Source organism: Ceratina calcarata, unplaced genomic scaffold, assembly GCF_001652005.2.
Source record: "Ceratina calcarata isolate Rehan_Ccalc_2016 unplaced genomic scaffold, ASM165200v1 scaffold369.2, whole genome shotgun sequence".
Classification (NCBI taxonomy): domain Eukaryota; kingdom Metazoa; phylum Arthropoda; class Insecta; order Hymenoptera; family Apidae; genus Ceratina; species Ceratina calcarata.
The window spans coordinates 734,359-756,205 of record NW_017160008.1 but is presented as its reverse complement, the minus strand read 5'-3'; the positions used below and the strand labels follow the sequence as shown (position 1 = coordinate 756,205).

Here is a 21,847-nt window from a genome sequence, read left to right as displayed (position 1 = left end):
ACTCCAATGGTCTTAGAGTATTTAAGGAAAAACGAAATTTTTTGCCAAAAGTTTGCTTATTCGACAGAGGGAATGACCGGATTTTACCGGTGCAAATAAAGTGCTGATTAATGATACTTAACTCGTTGAATACTGAAGTTAGAAGAAGAATACATAGAATTTTTCTTGTAATACAAAGTAGAAACGACTCGGATGTTCGCATAAGTTTCATTCCCTCAAATCTTAGCGCGTCGCTTTGGTAATATATTTCTCAGAGCTCTAGCTTTAAGAAAAATACCAGAAACGAAAGAAATATTAAAGTTCTACCGGAAGAGGCGGTAAACCTAGTAAGGGAAGCGCTATCGATCAACGACGAGCAAAAGTCCCCGAAGAAATAGGAGGCGACGGTGATCGCAACCAGGTAGGAGCAAAAGGATCGGAGGGCGCAAGATTAAGTGGTGCAAAGGGAAAAAAGTCAGACAGAGTGGCGTGGCACGAGAGAAGCGCGCGCGCGTGGAACAAATGGCGCATGGTCGGCGAACGTGTACGAGAACCGACGAGGACCAGCGTCCTGTCGCGTCGTCGACGATTCGTCGAAATCCGTTTCTGTCGAGAAAAAACTTACTCAACTTAACCTGAAGTTTATCTCTTCCAGAGCAGTGCCAAATTCTCGATTTACATTTCGCGAGCAACTCAGTTACAACGCGAAAACAAAATATCCTTTATTATTATGCATTTGATATAGTAAAATTCTGCACTTAATGAAATCATGATTCAGTTAAATCCAAGATGCGAATCTTACTTTGAGAAATAGTTTTTAACATCAGATCAATGCGTTCTAGAGATTCTTTGTAAGAATTACAAAGATAATATTCGTATCAAGTAGAATCGACTACAAAATACTAACAGAAAATGCATCAATCTTTCGGATCAAGATTCTTAACTATTTTATTAGTTTCAGTATCTCCAGAATCAACAGTTCTAATTTATTCTGTTTTCCGCGTTAGTGAAAAATGACTAAAAGACAATCTCTCCTGTCTCGCACAGTCGAGCTTTCGCTCGCTGGAAGAATCGTGTTAACCGCCTCTCGTGCCCGATCACGAGCAACACACGTTCCGGTCTGTCTTATCCGCAGAGGGGGGAGAATAAGGACCGTGAACTGGGGCTGTGGGCCGAGGCAGGGTTGGAGGGTCGCGCGCGCGGGGTTGCTCGATGGGACGGATGGGTGTCGGAGGGCGAGGTGGGTACACCTCGTTGCCCGGCACATGATTACGCAACAGCCATTGATCTCCTCGTACCGATAGTCAAAACCTCGTGCTTCTCACGACGCCGTCGATTAAATCGTATCTCTGATAAACGACGGTACAATTAATTATCCGACTTTGTAAATTTCACGCTTCACGTTCGATCTACTGACCGTTTAATTATTTTAACGTATCTTTATACGCAATAGGAAACTTCGAAATCTTCTCCAAAACGTCCGATCAGATCTTGTCCTTTCAACTTCGTTAATGTTCGAACGGTTCAATTATTTTTACTAAAGAATGATAATTTGTATACTACGGAAATTGCAATTATATCGCTATTTTTTTAAATGTCCTCCTCTCATATGTTAACTTTAAACAAACAAAAAAACTGAATTCTGCTGCATAGAATGCAGTATTTTTTTTTGGCTACATTCGGGTGAAAACAGGAAGATTAGAGTTGGAATGGTACATCCTGTGGTGTGGCGCGTTGCGCCGCGATACGAGGAGGCTGCGTGGCACGGCACGACGCGGCATGCCATGCCGCGGCTACGCGTACGCCAGAGAATAAGAAGAGGGTCGGGGGAAGTAAAGGAGGGTGGAGCGTGGGGTGAGAAGGGCGCAATGGACGGTTGCGGGATGGGCGAAACGGAGAGGATCCACGCGAAAGGAGATAGATGTACGCGAATGTAGGCTATAAGGAGTGGGACAGAGCGAGAGGAAGACTAGTGGGGTGCAATCGAGGTGAGCGAGAAGGAAACAGGAGGGTGAGTCGCGCAGGTGAAAACGGGAGAGCGAGAGAGAAGGGAACAGGGAGAGAAAGGGAGACGGTAGATATCGTTGGAAGAGCGCAGGTTTGTCAGAATAGGGAAGGAGAACAGGAGAGCCAGGCGAGCGTCGAAAGCGAGAAAGAGAGCGAAACTGAGGCAGGGGTGAACGGGAAAGAAAGCAGGGGTGGACGGACAAGTAGGCATAACGGATGTAGCTGGCGCCTAGAGCGAGCTTTTGTTACGACACCGCCTATTCTATTCGCGATATTTGTTGGTCGGGTAGCTGCTGTGATCTCCTCTCGTCTCCTCGTCACCACCGCCACCACCACTGCCGCCGCCACCGCCGCCGCACGACCGTCGTGTTATGCGAAAGCCGTGGCCACCTCCACCGAGCAGCTCTCCCACGGGAGAAACAGAGAGATAAAGACAGGTGGAGGGAGAAAGAGGACGGAAGGTAGAGAGAGCAGTGACGGTGGGTTTCTCAGACGAGCTTTCCTCGGCGTAGTGGAAAGGTGGAACGGAACGGTGGAAAACTACTCCGTTGGGTCGGGTGGTCCTCGTGGTCGGGTGTGAGGCGCGCGTGCGAGCGAGGCAGTGAGCGAAAGGGAGCAGGCGCGAGCTTACGGACGCGGTCGCGAGCGAGGACAGAAACGGGTATGTAGCGTGCGCGCTGCGCGTCCCGCTAACCGAAACGAGAAGGAAGAGCAGGAAGAGGAAGAGGTGGGAAGGAAGGAAGGAAGGAAGGAAGGCGTGGGAAGGTGAAGAGGAAAAGGGAAAAGGGAGAGCGTCCGCCGCGGAAAGATCGCGCACAGTGTGTCAGTGTACCGAACAGTGCGTTCAGATGATAGGTGCCTCCCGTTGGAGGCGCTCCAGTCGGCCGGCCGCGATCCAGCGGATCCGAGAGATTCTCCGCGGCGACGAGACGCGTGTCGGTTACGTTCGCGTCGTCCGCCAGCCTCCGTCGTCGTCGTCGTTCCGACCGAAGGCGTTGCCATCCCCGACGGCTCTCCTCGGTTCCGCACATAGTTACGTACGCGTCCGCAACGAAATCTCGATGGCTCGTGCGCCGTGGCTGCTACTTCTGTCGTCCACGTCGTGCTTCGCTCACCTCTCTCCGCTCGTACGCTCGCCTGCTTTCGTCAAGCTCGGTTCTTCAGCCTCCGACGACCGACACCGTCAGTGATCATCGCGAGTGAAACGATGCGTCAGAGTGACGGAACGTACCGCGTCAGTTAACAGTTCCTGTACGTCTCTCTTTTCTTCTCTTCTCTGCAATTCTCTTCTCTTATTAGATTCTCCTTTCTCTCTGTTCTTGGCATCTCTCTTCTTACCCTCTTTGCACTGCTCCTCTCTCGGATCATCGCTGCCGCTTTTCTTCCAAAGGGAATCAACTCGCGGACACTGGTGCACCTCGATGTAAAGATAGAAAAGAGAGAGAGAGAGAGAGAGAGAACAGGGGAGGGAGCGCCCGTCGTCACGGCGAAAGGGAGGAACGAGTGCGGAAGGGTGCGTGTAGCGAGCGTGCGAGACCAGTTGGCGAAAGAGGGGTGCCAGGTGTATTATTAGAGCGAGAGAGCGAGAGAACGAGGTGCGAACGGTGGTGTAAACGAACACGGCCGTGGAACGGAAGAAACGTGGGAGAACCAAGGGGGTTGAAAGAAAAGAATACGCATCGTACGACACGGTCGGGAGCGACGTACGCGTAACGGAACGCAGGTGGAGAACAGATTTTTGGTGATATTCAGGAAGAGAGGAAAAGGAAGATGAGAGTAAGGGAGAGAGGAGAGAAAATGGAGAGAGAGAGAGCGAGCAGCCATTTTGATAGGTGGCTGTGTGTTGTGCGCTGCCGCCGCTACTGACTGCGCTGCCGGTGCTGCTGCCTCTTGGCGTCGCTGATCGTTGGTGTTTCGCGTCACGCGTTTTTGGTAGTGCTCGTGCTGGTTCCTCGTGGTGGATCGGTCCTCGTGTCGGTGTCCGCGGTTGTTAGTGTTCGCACGGGAGGGAGAAAGAAAGTACAGCGTTTGCCAGAGAGCAGGACCGAGCGAAAGAGATAAATAACGAAGAGATACATTGTTAGAGGGGAAGAAAGGGAAGAGAAAACGAAAGAGAAAGAAAAAGAGAGAGATAGAGAGAAGGAGGCAAAGATACTCGGGTGAGGGCTGCGAAGGAGAGTACAGCTAGGGGTAGCTAAGCGAGAGGGAGACCGGAGAAAGGAGCATAAGGCAAAAGGGAGGACTACTCGAGTGGATCCCGAGAACTCTTCCGGTATTATACCTCGCGGCGTACTACGGGGTTGGATGCATAATAGTGGATAGAAGTGGTAGTGGCGTGAAGGAGAAGGGAAGGAGAAAGGTGGAGGAGCACGAGCAAGAGGAGAAGGCGAAGGAGAACACGAAGAGGGTGGTTGGAGAGAGAGTGAGAGCGCAGTGGAGAGGAGTGGAGAGGAAGCATCGTCGGGTGCGTGTTGTGCGGGGGTGCACCGCTCTCCGGGGGCATGGGGCTCGGGAGGGGGATCCGCCCCCTCTCGTAACCGCCGCGAAGCGCCAAGATTTCCCGCACCGAGTTCATCGAGAAATGGGGGCTGACCCCTGTCCTCAAACCGAGGCAGGACCTACGCCCCCACCGGAATGGTGCGGAGGAACACGGCGACACGAGGTACGACTTAAACTCTAAAACCATCCACGTCTCAGCCGTTTCTCTATATGTATTTCTTTTCGATCCGATCGATCGTGATACACGAGAGGATATTTGCATGCGGATCTACGTTACGTTACAGGGAACAAGAGAAAGAGAGAGCACTTTGTATTTTCTACTGTTCTGTATATAGATACTTTGTATGGATAGTAATTATTATAGAACCACGTATTACCACTGCGATTGCTGCGCTGTGGCGTGTGTTTACGTGGACGTACTTGAATTTCGACCACTTGAGTTCTTACACTTCGCTCACGCGGTAGCCACTTAGCGGTAGCTCGTTAGTTACGCAGCTCTGCTATTTTAGACGTTACCGATCGCCTCCAGCGTAGATGCGAATGCTTAGAGTAGGTTTTTTTAGACCATGTTCTATACGAGTTTCTTGTTCCCGGAGATTTCGCGGAATCCAAGAATAGGAACGCGCGCGTTAAACCAGAAACGAGGGAGACGAACCGTTCGGTCTCTCGCGCTCGATGATATCTCAATCCACTAAACGCCACGGTCAGTAATATCCTGGCATGTACGGCTACTACAGCCGGTCGGTTGACCTCGGCAGCGATACGCTGCGGTGGTAAACGGCATGCCACTAAAATATGTTTTATGATCCAGGACTCTGAATAGAAGATGAAAAGAACGTGGTGAGGAGCAACGTACAGAATGTATCTCGATCCGTCTCGCAGTACTTACTCTGGGTACCGTCTATTCTCGTTTACGGTCGGCGACACGATTCGCGTGATTGGGCCGCGATATCACGGTTCGTATACGCCCCGTGCGCTTCATTTTACGTCGCCGCGGTGTGGCGAACAAATGACCGGTCACGCACCGCGCCTCCGGAAGCGTAATACGTGTAACAATTTTATACCAAGGCGATTCGTATTGACAGTCAATATTTGCTTTCCCATTGTCGTCCTTGCTCCTTTCGATTTCCGCAACCGCGACACGACGGAATCTTCTTCTCGATTCCAGCATCCCTGTCGTCCCCATCGCCGGCTGAGTTTTATACTCCATTTAAGTTTCCGGCTGCCATTCTCGCCGTCGTTGGTCGTAATTACGCTAGATATGTTTCGAACAATATGTATTTTCGTGTTGACGTTTCGGAGCAACAGACAGGGCGTGAGATTGGTAGTTCGTTCCCCGTTCTCATTAGTCTAGTTTCACGGCTTCGTATTTGAACCATTTCGCGAGCGTGAGATCTGTTGTTCGACGGTATCATTTGTGTCAGTCAAACTACCCAATTCAAGGAAGATTCAAGGTACAAATCAATTAGACATCTCACGAAGATAAAATAATTTTAGAATGACGAACGCGATTCGAACTCCGTTTCACTATTTATGTTTTAGCAAAAATTAACTTACATACGTGGAAAGATAGTTTACACGTAATATTAATTAATTCAAACGGAAAACTGAGATCGATGAATGATGTTCGGCATTCAAACTTCCCGAATTGAACGCATTGTTACGCAATCATGGCTGTTACACAACGATGCGATTTGTAAGCACCGAAATTGGAGAAATTTATGCCGCACCCCGTTTCAATCATGGTATTCATATTTGGAATGTCTAGTTAATGAGAGTCATCGGAGTTACGCAAACGGGTCCATTACTATGGTTATTTGCATAAATATTTATGAATGAAAGCAGAGGCTAAGCGCACGGGCCATTTGACCGTTCTATATGAAACGCGTTCTCCGGCAGTTCGCTAAAATTGAGTTTCTCTCTCAAGAAAATAATATAACGATCGCGTGATCGGCGAATCTTGAAAAGAGGCTACGATACTTTTTGCGGTGGGGTAACCGCGTGAAAGAGTTCCGGTTGGCGAGACGTTGGACGCGAGAGAAAATTACGATCGGCGAGAAACTAACGGGATTAGAGGAATCGATTAAAGTCGCGGCTTGGGTTTTTCGTAAGTGGCGGGGACCGGAGTTGAATTAATTCGCGAGGCAATTTCAGCTCCTTCTCTTTTTCTCGTCCCCTTTTCGTCCCTTCAGGAAATAACCTTGTCTTCAACCCTCGCTACTCTAATAACGGTCCTGTACTATCTTAAATCAAAGCATTTTATGGAATCTATTTTTTTGACTGAATTACAACAATATAGTTGTAGAGAAATTCTCATAATTTTCAAGCTTTGAAATAAAAATGTAAGTCGAGGTAAACAAATTAAAAAAGTCAGGGTTGCGTTAATTTTAAGCAATAAATTTGATGATCGGAGGAGTAAATACAGGAAATTTTGGAATTGATTAGAGTTAAGAATAGGGCCAAGAGAACATGTATATGTATAAGGGGAAGGTAAGGGGTGGTTCGGGAAACGATATCGTTTTTAACCTACTTCGCATTCGAACAGCAGCAGCGTATCGATGGAATAATTAATGGCACAACTTTCCTGGTGAATGGCTTCAGGCCAAACGATTCAAGTTCCTTCTGTAAGCGGAACCGATTGCCAACTTTGCCAGGCAATCCGTTCCGACACTTAATGTACAAAAATATGCAAATTTTCCAAACAAATGCCTATTATCTAACTTAACCCTTTGTATTCGAGCGACGCCGCTACGGCGCCCGGCACGGAAACTAATTGCAAACTGTAATATTTAACAGATTTTGTTGTATTCAATAAAAATGAAAAAATTGGTAAAATTTTATTATTTGTATACGTTCTTTTGGGTATAAAATGATTTGAAGTACCCCTAAAGTTCTTCTCTAATATAGCCGAAATCGTCTCGAGTTGCTGGTTCGCCCGAGCGCAAAAGACCTCGAGTGCAAAGGGTTAAACAATAATACGTTTGAGGTATAGAACGTATTCCTGTGATCGATTAAACATTTTCTTATTACATTAATTATCGCGAGTCATCCAATTTTAAATAGAATTCGCAAGCAGTAGCGCACGTAAATAGACCTACTTGTTCGGGAGACTCGGGATGAAAAAAAGAATGTCAGGAGCCGTTTTTCCACAGGACTCGCGTGGGCATCCAGCTGAAATGCCTAGTCGCTGTGCGGAAAGTGCGTTTGCGAGAAGTAGTCGCAGCCGTTTCTCGCCTCGGCCTCGAGTGACAGTTTTTTGCCCTCCGCGGTTCGCTACTCAATGCGTAGGAGGTCGCAGCACGTGTATGTGCTGCCGTGACAACCCACCCACTTCCGGCGCACCTTCGCGTGCATGCTGCGAGTCAGCAGCCGACCGTCTTGAAATCTCTCTCTCCCCCCCCTTTCGGTAAATGCGCTTTGCTCCTCTCGTGGATCATGCGAGAAGGCACCGAGTGGTTGCGATAAAAATTTAGGCCCTCGAGCTCGACGTATAATATACACGGTTGGTTGACTCGCAAACGACAGGAAAATTTCTGTAGGATTCAAGCGGTTGAATTTTCGATGAACTACGAATCACGCATCGGCGAAGTAGAAATTAGTTCTGAACTATGTAAATAATGACTGATTATGCGGGATCATTCCGCAGACCTTTCTGCAGTTATGTTAACTCTTAATGTTTGGTGGAAAATGTGCATATTATTATAGGGATTCATCGACGAACAAAAGTGATCACTCTCAAATTGATGCGAGAAAGATGCTTGATTCTATTTCGTGTTAATTATATTTGGGATAATCTAATATTTCGAATATTTTTGTTCATCTCTGGATATTAATTTAATTAGTTTAAGCCGAACACATAGCTTCATATTACGATAGTATTTCTTTGTATCAGTTTGATGAACGATATTTTTGAGGTATCAGACAAATTGTCACGTTTCCATCCGTTGGATTGTTAAGAAGAAAAATAACTAATTTAAATTGGACTCCTTCTGTTCTAAGATCTTGATTGACAATGGTCACGGAAATAATGAATCTGCGCTATATTTAGGGAAATTGGAGAAGGCAACGTGAATATGTAATGAACCGACGGGAATCGCGAATATCGTCGCGATTATTAAAAGCGCAGACGACGGGTGATGGGTGAACGTGCCGAGGCTGTTAAATTACTAATTCATTCCGGGTTAATGATTCGAAATGGAAGAGGAATTTAAATATCGCGCATGGAAAATCCTGTCTCGCGTTTTACCGGATCGATCGTTTTATTCGCTTTTTTTGTACTCACCGTCACCGTTGTCGTCTCACGAGTCTCATTGTACGATTCGCAATTATTCCACATCCTACTAACAAGAACGGTCGTTTATTTCGGCCGCCCTTTGACTTTGTTCTTGCATTAGCCTGGTTCTGGCGCCAGTTAACTGCGGCCGGCTGCGCGAACAATAAAATGGCTTTTTTCCCTGCCTCGAGAGCAAATGGGAGGAAGCAACATGGAGAAAAATTAACCGCTCGGCTTGAACTCGTGGAATAAAGAAAAATGCGGAAATACTTTAAACCCTCTACAGGGAATCAAACCGTATTTAATTCATGAAACGAATTTTTAATACTCTAACAAAATATTGTAAGAAATAGGAGAAACTTCGTTTACTTTCGAAAGTTCAGTGCGAACGGGTAAAGACATTCATTATTCAAATACGAAATTCGTATGAGGGAAGGAGCCGCTTTGCAATTCCAAAACCGAACATAAAATCGGGAAAGTTACCCGAGGGGATAAATCATGTCCCGAGGGGATAAACAAGTCGAGAAGGCGATCTTCACCTAAATGACTGCCAGGACGGGGATTGAGGGTGGCGTGCAAAAAATGTGCAACATCAAATTTTCCGACGGTTCTCGGGAGCACTCGATGCTCGGAGCAAGTGCTGTCGAGGAAATCAGCGCGCTGTGTTCTGACCTCCCTTGAATTAATGACAGTGGTTCACCCCACCGGAAACCGCCACCGATTGCCACTGGGCATCTCGAGAACGCGTGGCCCCTATGAGGGCAAGACGTCGTCTTTAGGGTCTCGAACCTCGGAAACGCCTGAACGCCTGTAGGGTTTAGGGTGTGGAAACCGCGCCTCGGGGATGCATGCAGCATCAGCTTTTCTTCTTCTTCTTCTTCTTCTTCTCTTTTTCCTTTTGGTTCTTCTCGTCACCGTTTTCGCCGGCTGATCTTCTCCTAATGTGGGTCAACTCCGTACTGGATTATGCTTGAGCGCGAATGCATGCGCACGGTTTCCAAAACGATGTCTCCACGGACCATGGCTGCATTATTCTATTTTTTCAACCTCAAACAGTTTCCGATCTTGACAATGATAATAAGTTCAAGAATATAAGTTATCGATAAAGGAAAATTGATGTTGGAGCTAGTTTGCTTTTGGCTATATTGATATTATATGGTCTTGACTTGAATCTGGTTTCTTTGACTGAATTCTGCTGATTCTCCATGGATTTTGTCATGGATCATAATCTATCTTTTGAGAGGCAGTAACAGAGTACTTGAATATATTTTAATACCGAGGACGAACGTATTCTATTTTTGCTTGACGCATTAGGGTAACTGTTTATCAGCTAATGAATAAAACGAGGTACGCAGGTTTCTTCTACGTCACGCGGGTTTCTTCTCGAAGGAACTCGTTACGATCTTACGTTTCCACGACGGATATTCCTCGCCACAAATTTTTTAATATTCATCTGGCTTCCTACAATTTTTTGCTATAGAAATCGTCCGTTTTGTTCTTCATCTCGTTTCCTTATATTAATATGCAGCTCTTTTACCGCGCTCGTGAATAAACACGATTCCAAGCGGCTTATTAATTACACGGGAACATTTTAAACATATAGATATACAATCTACAATCTCAAGCTATACGTACAGTCTAGTTCCCTAATTTGTGAGTAGTCTGAAACAGTATTATACACGAGTTAATTAAAATATGTATTGGAACTAATTGATCATAGGGATAAAAAGATCTAAAACATTATCTATATCATGTACATAATATATAAAATCAATTGCCAGAGAATGTGGAAGTGCCAGTGCGTAATTGATGCCAGTCCGACGATAACCTTCGGCCGCAAATTAATTCCATCTGCGGTGCTGTCTGAGGACGCGATCTCGTTTGTCGGAATAAGGGTAGGGGACTTTTGGCGGGACTACATAGTTTTTGGGATCGATTCCTGCGGTCTAGTCTGCACTCTGCAGTGCCGCGAACTTTATAGCTATCAAGCACTAGCCAGGCCGATCGTTATCGTTTTTTTTTTTAGAGTTCTTCGGTCCAGTATTCCGAACTCCGCCCAAATCCCAACGCAGCGATACTCGCTCGTCAATTTATCTGGGAAACTTCTTTCCGAGTTGCAAACTTCGAGGAAGCAATGTTATCTCGCCGTATTGTTGAAGTTTCTTTTTCTTTCTGTATGGAAAATACATTTGAATTTTCTGACGCCCGAGGTGTCAGATGTTTGGAGAACTGGTAATTTAGGGAAGGAATCAGATGAGAACGAAACAGGGATCGCCGAGGAATCTGTGGTGAAAAAGTGAAATATTAGTTGGCACGTATTCCCTTTTCGAGGCTGGCTGTCCTCTAACCTTTCGATCCCGCGACCGCAAACGGCGACGGGGCAACGGGCAGGGAAAGGAGAGGTGGGCCAATACGGCCGAAATGATATGCGGCGATCTACGTAAACGTATTGCAGTTGGCTAGATCGTAAACCGACACAAGACCGCCCGCGGACCTAACAGCCCCTACCATCGCGTCGGCTGCCACGGCTCACCCCCTAACGAACCGTATCCTCCAGAATGCGTTGCCAGCCTCGTAATTTTGAAATACTGCCCGGGTATCGGCCGAGGATCAAGGCCGAACCGGAAATTTGAAAATATTCGCTGACGTTAACCCGATTCTAGTTCAGGATTTATGTCTCTAAACGCGGGTTCCGTTTGACGAATGCTCGGTTCATCCGCCACTTAAAACATCCACTCGTTATTGAGTACAATTACTCGGCTTTTGAAAAATTCAACTGTAACAGTTCAACCTGGCATTGAGTTTTAATCTGAATCCAGAATGGTTCGTGTACCGTTCACAAAGTGAAGGGCCGAGTTACCTTTGGATTTTCACTTTTCATCCGACGTCATACAGGCTTCATTCAACCGTCTTCTTCGTGCAACTGGAGTATCTGTTTAAATGACAGCAGTTCATTTATCGAGATTATTCCAGTCATTACACGATCCTGTTTAACCCGGTCTCTGGTAATGCGATATCCAATTAGGAGTTCTTTCCGGGTTAAAGAAGCGAGCAACTTCGAACTAATGGCCGCGAAGTAAAAAAAGCTGATAACCATCGAGACGATTACACGGCACCCACTGGTAACCCAATTTTTTTTCTGCCGTCGACGACGTTATCGCTTTAAATAAAATTAAATCAGGGGCCAAGCCGGTACGGAGCGGCCGACAGAATTTCTTGAAAATACCGTCTTGCCGATGCAGCTGGCCGGGCTGCTTGTTTAATATCGCGAATCAAATCGTTTAAGAAAGTAACTCTTTATCGCCCGGCTTGTAACTCCCTGCGAAACGATGTTATCCACCCAACTTTCCGAAGTTAGAAGCGAGTTTTATGATGGTTACTCCGTGCCACGCGTTTAAAATACAAAAGGCTCGCGCGTCAACAAACCGGCGCGAACCTCCGCCCCGGCTCGTTAAAGAATCGTTCGCTATTTTCGTTACGACCATCCGTCGCCCGTACACCGTCATCTCCCCGCGGCGGATCACCGCCGGGAAACAGGAGAAACGAAGGGGAGACCAGAGGCGAGCGTCCGTTTCGAAATCGAGAATGCTTTAATCTTCGGAAAAGCTGTCGGGGAAACGACTCTCCGCTGCTGGATGAGGATGAAGATGTACGGAAACATATCGCGTTACGAAACACAACAATGCTCCATCAAATAAAACAAACCCACGTCTCAGTGTACAGTCCGCGAGTTCTCCATCGCCGTAAATACATATACATATATTATTTCTGTCTTCTGGCCCGCCTTCGGCTCCGTTTTACGGACGCGATGTTTGTCCACTTGAAATATTCCCGCGAACGTTTTCAACGGCCAGATGTTCGGCTCTGGACATTGATATGTTTTCTCGAGATCCGATGCATTATCCCTGGCAGAAAGTCTTCCATCAAACACGATACGCAATAAAGCGTTGAAGAAAAGTACCGTGACTTCTCAGGCGCAAAATGACACGATATGAAGCACGTGGATAGTTAATTTCCGTTTTCCTACTTTTCGAATAAATTTAATTAACGCGTAACAAATTCCCGTCAGTATCTAACAGAGCGGATGCTTGTTTCGTGATTAAAACAGTAACTGAAAGTTGAAAAACTGAAAAGTATCCAACCAACTTTTGCAGGCCCGATAGGATGGTATAAACGAATTCCGATTTTTGGGGGAACGAACGTACAGCTCGTAACGAGGTTCGATGGAAAACTTTCAATTCCTGTGTACAATTTTATTATAGTAATAATAGAAGTAGAAAAATCAAACGATTTTATATTGTTTTGTTAACTAGTTATTTATGTTGTTCGTTCAGGTTGTACTTTGATTACGTTCACAGACATTATTTTGCATAAAACATTCGCGGTGAGTTAACGATGCGCATCGAGTTAATCAGCGATGGGCTTGTTCGTATTTCTCCGAGGGATTGTTCCGTGTCGTTGGACGGATCACGGCGTGTGCTTATGCTTGGTGGCCAACGACATAGAGCACGTGTTTTCTGGGTCACGGTACAAGACGCCGAGCCGTGCCGCGTCGGACTCGTTATTTCCGCGAAGCGGACGCGCTATTTTCAGTCGGCTCTTCGGTTATACGTGGTCTCCGGAACGAGTCCTTTTCCCCCTGCGTTCTCTTTCTCTCATCCCCATTGACGACTGGAAATAAACTGTTCGCTCGCGAGCCTGACAATGGGAACGAGTTTTCATTCAACAGACCCCGCCGCCCCTTCCCATCTTGTAGCCTCTTCCGACCATCTTTCCCCAATTAGACAACGTCAAACTTCGCGATATTAATTGCTTAGATTCAATCCTTTCACTCTTTGTTTCGCGTGTTTCTTAATTGACTCCCATCGGTGATTCCCTTGGGAATAATATTCCGTTGTAAACGCGGCAGATAATCGAGCCTCGCTACTCCATTTTTAATTTTCATTTTTCGTGTTCCTCGGTTCGGCAGAGTGACTTCATTGTGCTGCGAATATCGTGGATGATATTAATGAGAGGATTCGGATTTAATCCTTCCATGGTGACTTCCAATTCTTCTTCGTTAGTAGATTCGTTCTGTATTGAGCGAATTCTGTCCAGAATGGAGAGCCTAAATGCACAAATTCCAATGCAATATAAATAAAAATGCTATCACGACGATTCGTATAAAATTAGATAAAATAAAATCACTACAGAAAACAGATTGTTTAGATGAACATTTTCACATTTTGAAGAACGTGATTAATTTTTTTTAATACGTTATGCCGAACGAATTGCAAACGCGAAATACGAGAAAAGAAAGCACGTGGTCTTCGTTGAAGCAGAGCGTATCTATTTTTGCGATACGTCAAGCTATTCTGAGTTACGCTCCGGCTGCACGGAGTGCATCGATTGTCATCGGGTGCTCTAGGAATAAACCATCCATCACGGTGAACTAATTCGACGCGGCAGAGTTGGTTAGCTCTACCAACATTTTCTTCCCACTGTCTTTCCTCGTCCCGAGCCGCGACTGGACGTAGTTTCTGCGTGCTTCGATATTTTACCGCTTACGTCATATCGACGGACGTTGATAAATAGTTGGCCGTTGTCCCACCCACACTACATAATCGAACAACTAAATTGGGGCATTGATTTTTAGACGTTTTTGCGAAGAAAATTACCGTACGGTCTTTCGTTTCGCCGGTGGCTAGGTGTCTGACCAGTTGACAAGCCTAATCTCTGCTGAGCGTCTAGCATTCAATCAAAGGTTCCATAGTTTATTAGGTAAAAAAGGAACATTGCCAATTTGTTTTTGCATTTCATAATATGTACAGCTTGAGGCAATGATTCTCGAACCGTTTTTGATTGTGTTAATTTTGCCTAGGGGGACGTTTGTGGTGATCATCTATGAAGTTACGATAAATTGTATTCATTAATTTATGATATCCTCTATGAAAAGGGGAAGCTCATTTCCATTTGACGTAGAGAGTCGACGAAATCGCATACTAACTAAAACAGGCTCTCGAAAATCGCATAAATCGCACGGTTCAATATTCATGCAAATGGGAATCTTGTTCGAATCTCCTCACCGAAGCAATACCCATCAAGTTCCGTCATTCGGTGAGCAAGAAGCGATGAGAGCCGGTATCGAGAAGGGTTTAGCGGCGAACGTGAAAGAGGTTCAGCATCCGGCATCGAGCCGTCGACTAACAAAGAGCTTTTGAGCTCGGAAAATTCGTCTGGCACTCTTTTGTTCGCCGCGTTGCCCGACGCGACGATTCACGAGCGGCCGGGTGCCAGCCTGGATCGTTGCGTTTCCGGGGGCTAATCTGTCCTTTATCTCGCGCCGGAATCGGCCTCCGAAGGAGAACCGAGAAACATTTGTCTCCGGCGACAATGCTCGGCTGCGGCGAATGATAACGCCGCGCCTTCGAGAATTCGCCTCAACCAATGGCCTTCGTCCCGCGATCTGATAACGATTAAATAACTCCATACCACGGAATGATAACAGTATCAGTGCGAATTAAAATGCCAAGCTTTTTAATGGAAACAATTCATTTGTCGGTGAAGAATCCTCGATTTAGAATTGTTCAAAGATTATTTCATTCATGTTGATTTATTCATAGACATTTTATGTGATAAGGAAATGAGGATTCATCATTTGGAAAGAAGTAACTAATTATTTTCTCTGTAAGAAAATTAATAAAGTATATTCACTATACGTCTATACGTCTGTGGAATCTAATGTTCGTTGGAGTGATAGGTTGCATACTAAATTTGAAGTGGAAGCACGTAATTGCTTTTTCTATAGGGAAATTAATAAAATATATGTGCTGTACATCTGTACGTCTGTGTCATGCGATGTTCGATGTGGATGGTAGGCTGCATACTAAATTTGAACGTGGAAAGACGATGTGCAACAGCGAGAGAGATGTTCGGAATCGACCCAGGCGACCGCGCGAAGTGGAGCATGGAGATGCTCTTTGGCGGCACACAACTTGCTCGGTCTCTCTCTCTCTCTCTCTCTCTCTCGCGTTTCACTTTTGATCAATTTTCCCTGGTTGCCGTCTTTCCTCGACGTCGCGATTCTCGTTCTCTAATTTCCAACGAAGGGAACGTTTTCCCTCTGGAGCGTTTGGTCGCTTCAGCTCCTTTTTGGACATTTTCTTTCGTTTAATTGTAGTGTCACGTTTCCTGTAAAAAAAACTTTTGATCAATCACAGGAAATACAAAGTAAATAGTAACTTGCGTCGTAGTTTTATTAGTTCTGCATGATTACGTTTGAACAGAATTTCTTAGAAGATACTCTCGTAGTTGTAAAACGAGGGAACAATGTATTTTTCGCTGCAGAGGCATCTGCAGATTAACCCGAGGTTTTACGCGCCCCTATCCCTCGCAAACTCCTTTTGTACGTCTCTTCAAAGGAGGAAAATTCAGCAGGATCCTCCGGGAGAGGATCTCTCATTTAAAACATAATTTTGAAGATCTTCCACTTTGATCCTGTGAAAATAAAGAGACGTACGATCCTCTCGTCGTGCGGGAGCAAGCAAATGTTCTTAAAACTTCCAAGTAAAAACGGTCTCTCTAACTTTCCGTTCGAGAGGATTGCCCGGCCGGCCGGCCGGCAGCTCTCGAGAATTCGGTTGACACTGCACGGGAAACGACGATGCCCGTGACACGCGGTCGGTTCTTGGCGACGAGCCTGTCGCTCGTTATTTCAACTATTCGCGGAGGACAGGTGTTAATTAAGATTCGGCGATGCCGGTTGGCTCAATGCCTGTCACGTCGCGCGATCGACTATCAAACTCTCGATCAATGTGGATCTGCGCAAAATGGCGTACGTATTTAGCGCACACAGACGGAAAACTTTCCCATCCGTCCGTCACCTATCCATCTCTCATATCAACACTCGTCAATGGAAACTGCTACGTCTTCTCGATTCTTCAATGCTATTAATATGCAATTCACACGGAAAGCGAAGCGAATCAATGTTTTCGGTAATGTTACAACTTAATTCGTCTAAGAGCCAAGTAATCAGATCAGCGTGCCGCTCATTAAACCAAGATTTGCAGCCGGAAATCGTCCGCGCCTTTTCGACCGTTTAACAGTCGCGTTAACACGATTTGTCTATCCCTCAGGTTAATCTCGGATCGCAGTAGCCCAAGCCGTGGCAGCGCAGCAATTTTCCATTCCAGTAGACCGCTAATTAAGGAACATTCCATCGCGCGAAGTTAAGCTTCGCTTAACGCCGCGGCTGCGCGCATATCATCGTCGTCCCGATCGATCGATTGCCAGGCGTTTAAACGCTTGATCGATCCGTCGATCCGACCGATCTATCAAGCAATCTAGTATCGCATTCTACACTAGGCTGTCGACCTAGTGGCTTACCAGTCTAGTAGCTCATTAAGAGAATAGCTCGGTATATAGGTGGCTGTTAGTCCAGCGGTAGAGCGCAACCTAGTTTTCGTTTCGTACGGTCCTAACATATGTATGTATGTATGTATATAAAGAGCAGCGTGTACGTCTCGTGTATGTGTTACGTATATGTACATATGTATATGTGTATATTATATTTATAATCGCGGCGTGATGAACTAAAAACGGGGGGAACGCTTTAACGACGCCGGTCTTGTGTGTTTCTCTTTTCCAGATCGCTGCCGAAGCTCAGCAGCCAGGACGAGGATGGGCCGAACCCCCACACCCAATATACAGGCGTCACACAGTTCGAGCCCATACCGCACGATCATGACTTTTGCGAGAGGGTCGTCATTAACGTGAGCATTCACCCTTCCTTAATCTCTCTCTCTCTCTCTCTCTCTCTCTCTCTCTCTCTCTCTCTCTCTGTCGTTAGCCCAACCTACTCGGAGTGCATTTTTTTTTGCCGCGGTTCCCCTAAAAAAAAAATATAATCCAGGAGAATTCGATTCTCTCTGTACGAAACTTAAATATTCTCTACATATGGTAAAAGCTTGATTTTCAAGATGTTAAACAATTGTGCAATAGAAGAGCGAGTAACTTTACACGGATTATACTCGACAAACGATTCTCGTTCCATTCAATCTCGGCTAATTAATTATTAGAGCAGCTATCTTTCGCTCGGAAACAATGCGGCGGTAGCGGGAGGATCGCGGAAAAAGGACGATAGAAATTTCCATCGCGCCGTTTCCGTCTGGCGTATTCGAAATTCTCGCGGAGCGTCGGGCGAAATTCATATCACTACCACTGGCGGCCGTTCCGCCGGGAGCCGCGAGATAATTGGAGTCGAAATTCACCGCGCCGCGCCAGCGCACCGGATGCATATACGTGCATGTAGGCTCGCCGGCGAGAAAAAAGTACCGACCCGTATTTGATGATCGCAATTGTCCGGAATAACGAAGTATGCTTGTCGCATCCCGGTTCGACGTGCCAAAGAAAAACGATAAAACGGAACGTCGGCGTTGGAACGGAAAAAGGAGAGAAAGAAAAGAGGGAAACAGAGATAGTCCGGCGTTGAACGAGTCCGGTCCGATGTAAATCGACTTTCCCGATTCACTTACCAGGCGCAAACAATTGTGAACATGATATACCAATAGGGTGAACGGTGTTAAGGGGCTGACTCAAATACCTCACCATTTTCAATCCATTTTAGGAATGTAGAAAGTCGTTTTAGGAATTAATTCGTATCGCACGGGATAGCGTATTATATACGATCTAGAAAAGTAATAGAAAAGTCTTCTAAGTAAAAGGAAAATAGTTATCTGGGAGCTAAATCGATGTACTTAAAATTATTACAATTTCCAATTCAATTTTATCGAACGAATATAGGTTTCGAGCTTGATATGAAATTGATGATTCGGTTTCTTTAATTCCTTAATAGGTTTAGATTTAATCCCAATTAATAAACGTAGTGCTACTGCATTTTATGTAATTGTATCGGTTCGGGCCGCGCTCGGATCGATTTCCACCGCGTTTTTCAACTCGCGGTGCTAAACGTTCGACTCCGTTTCTTACACGTATGTTTCTTTTATTTTTTGAACGGGGCAAGATTATCTCAAGACACGAAGTGACCTACAGACCGTATTTTGGCAGCCGGCCAAGTTCGTCTTGGAATCAGGGGCAATATAGTACCAAGGTCGTATTGTGTGAACGGAATTATCTGTCCTCGTGGATGACACGACTGCATTGCGCCAATTACAGTTACTGTTCGATCCGTTACTCCCGAAAAATTCGCGATACCAATCCGATACACGCGTGGAATCGATTAGACCGAAGATCTTCAGGCTGCGCATGTTATACAGAGACACATAAAAGTCGCTCGCGTATTTTAGTATTCGATGAGTGAGACGAATGTCTGCTTGGGTTTTCCAGTTATTTACAAGAAACGGTTTTACGATGAAAATCTTTAGTCTATTACTCATGCCATTACGAAAATGTTACCCTTGACAAAACTTCCAACGAGGAGTCGTCAATTTTTGTAATGTGAAAAAGAAAAAAATTCAAGAATTCTATACTTTGTTTATTGTATCTGTCGATTTTCACGAAAATTTCTTGTGAAGCGTCGAAGATTGTTAACTGTGGTGGCAGATCAGAAGACGATTTCCGCGGGAGAAATCGTGGCCGCGGACGCGGTATCACGCGTTCGATAACGGGAGTAAATATCGATCGCGTAAACGCGTGTGTCCGCGCCGTCGCGGGTGCAATCCCATTTCTGTTCTCGACAGGCTCACTCGTTGTCGCCGTCGTTCCTATCAAATTGTGCGCTATAATGTCCGGCGGTAGTAATATTTTTATGGACTCTACATTTCGTATCCAAACAGAGCTGGACTTGAGGGCAAAGCTGAAAATCATCTGATAAATTCTATACGAATTTTATTATAAGTATTGATTAAACATTTCGAGGATTAGAAGAATTTAAACGAAAGAATATATTGTCGCGTCTTCGAAAAATCTATGATCAATGATCTATACGAGAAATCGTTTAAATAAAAGTAAATGATCATTCTTGAACGGTGGTGTTGCATTCTCTCATCTCGGGCGACCGTCTTTCGGCGGCCATCATCGATAAAAATGCTCTCACCGCCTCGCCGCGACAGTTATAACCGATGCTTCTTCTTTTTCTCCTTAATCGTCCTAATGGCGGGACGCAATTACCCTAGTTTTCGTTTATTAGTTTTCCGCTCCGGCGAGGAGGATCGAAAGAAAAAGCTCGTTCTTCTCGAGCCAAAACAAATCAGCTCTCCGCTTATTCCCTCATAATCGACGTCACCTTCCGCCGTTACGGCTAATAACGATCACTCGCTTAATCGAAAATAATCAATCGTCTTGCGAGGTATCGACGTTTTACAGACTCCGAGACGCTCACTCGTTTCAAGCTTAACTTTCGTTCAATTATATGCATGGAATGTTTCCGATGATTGAATTTTATTGGAGAGAAATTCTATCCGCGGGGGGAAGAGGCTGCGAATCGATACGATTTCGCTTAGAAAATTAGCGGTTCGAGGCGGATTAGTTCGGTTAAGGCACGTCGTTCCAATTAGGCGAGCGCGGATGACGAATGGGAATTACCGTGAAAGGGCGAAGGGAGAGTTAGGGACAGAGAATTCCGGAGTCCGCCGGATCACCAATAATCGATTCTCTCTCTGACGGTGATTCCTGACAGGTGAGCGGGTTACGGTTTGAGACGCAGCTGCGTACGCTGAACCAATTTCCGGACACGCTCCTTGGCGATCCGAACCGGCGGATCCGATACTTCGATCCGCTTCGCAACGAGTACTTCTTCGATCGGAATCGGCCCTCCTTCGACGCGATACTTTATTACTACCAGAGCGGTGGCAGGCTACGTCGCCCGGTCAACGTTCCTCTCGATGTCTTCTCCGAGGAGATCAAGTTCTACGAGCTGGGCGAGCTGGCCACCAACAAATTCAGGTATACCGTCTGCGACTCGAGATTACAAATAATATACTTGACAATCTTTATATAAACTTGATTGTTGGTTTGATGTTGTGAATTCCATCGGCGATTGTGACGAGAGCTGTTCGTTGAAAATGTTCACAGGGAGGACGAAGGGTTCATCAAGGAGGAGGAGAAGCCGCTGCCGTCGCACGAGTTCCAAAGGAAGGTCTGGCTGCTGTTCGAGTACCCGGAGAGCTCGCAGGGCGCCAGGGTGGTCGCGATAATATCCGTGATCGTGATCCTCCTCTCGATCGTGATATTCTGTCTGGAGACTCTGCCGGAGTTCAAACACTACAAGGTCTTCAACACGACGACGAACGGCACGAAGATCGAGGAGGACGAAGTGCCGGACATTACGGACCCGTTCTTCCTAATAGAGACTATTTGTATCATCTGGTTCACGTTCGAGTTATCGGTGCGCTTCCTCGCCTGTCCAAATAAACTGAACTTCTTCCGTGACGTAATGAACTTCATCGACATCATCGCGATCATTCCCTACTTCATCACCCTCGGCACCGTGATGGCCGAGGATAAGGGGGTCATCGACGAACCGAAGGCGCCGGTAAGCCCGCAGGACAAGAGCACCAACCAGGCGATGTCCCTGGCGATACTCAGGGTAATAAGGCTCGTAAGGGTGTTCCGGATATTCAAGCTGTCCAGGCACAGTAAAGGCCTTCAGATCCTCGGCCGTACGCTCAAGGCCTCCATGAGGGAGCTCGGCTTGCTCATCTTTTTCCTTTTCATCGGTGAGTCCCAGCTCGTTTCTTTCTGCTTACCAATTCTCATTATAACTCTCTTCCTCCTTTTACTTGTTCCGTTTGGTACAGGTCTAATATCTTACTCGAGAGCAATCTCAAATCACTTCGCGGTATCTGAGAAGTTCGTTACAAAACAGCTGCTATTTCGGTTTAACTGTAATTCCAGTTTAATGCGCAACACCATATTGCACTTAAGGATGTATAGGCTATACATATACTTAAACAATGCTGGCATATTGAATTTGTTATTATAGATTCCTATTACTATTAAAAAGCTAAAATTATAGTGATTTCAAATTTTTCATAGGTAATAGTATCACCTACAACTTTTACTTGAAGCATATTTCGATATCTTGTAAAAAAAAAAATTTTCGATTTTTCCGAGATTTTTCAAGGGGTGTACCCCTTCAATTTCTTCCAAATT

The 21,847-nt window shown here is 45.8% G+C and overlaps 1 protein-coding gene across 25 annotated transcripts in view; it reads left to right on the top strand.

The window, feature by feature from the left end:
* Positions 1–21,847, top strand: part of shaker (potassium voltage-gated channel protein Shaker) — a 154,958-nt gene that overhangs the window by 123,463 nt on the left and 9,648 nt on the right. For all 25 annotated transcript variants that reach the window (XR_003389293.1, XM_018025943.2, XM_018025942.2 and 22 more), the window contains 3 exons: positions 17,385–17,508; positions 20,373–20,638; positions 20,768–21,411. Coding sequence is in view for 24 of the 25 variants with exons in the window: in XM_018025943.2 (XP_017881432.1) it covers positions 17,385–17,508; positions 20,373–20,638; positions 20,768–21,411 (1,034 nt within the window). In the remaining variant the exon portion in view is untranslated. The remainder of the gene's footprint in view (positions 1–17,384; positions 17,509–20,372; positions 20,639–20,767; positions 21,412–21,847) is intronic.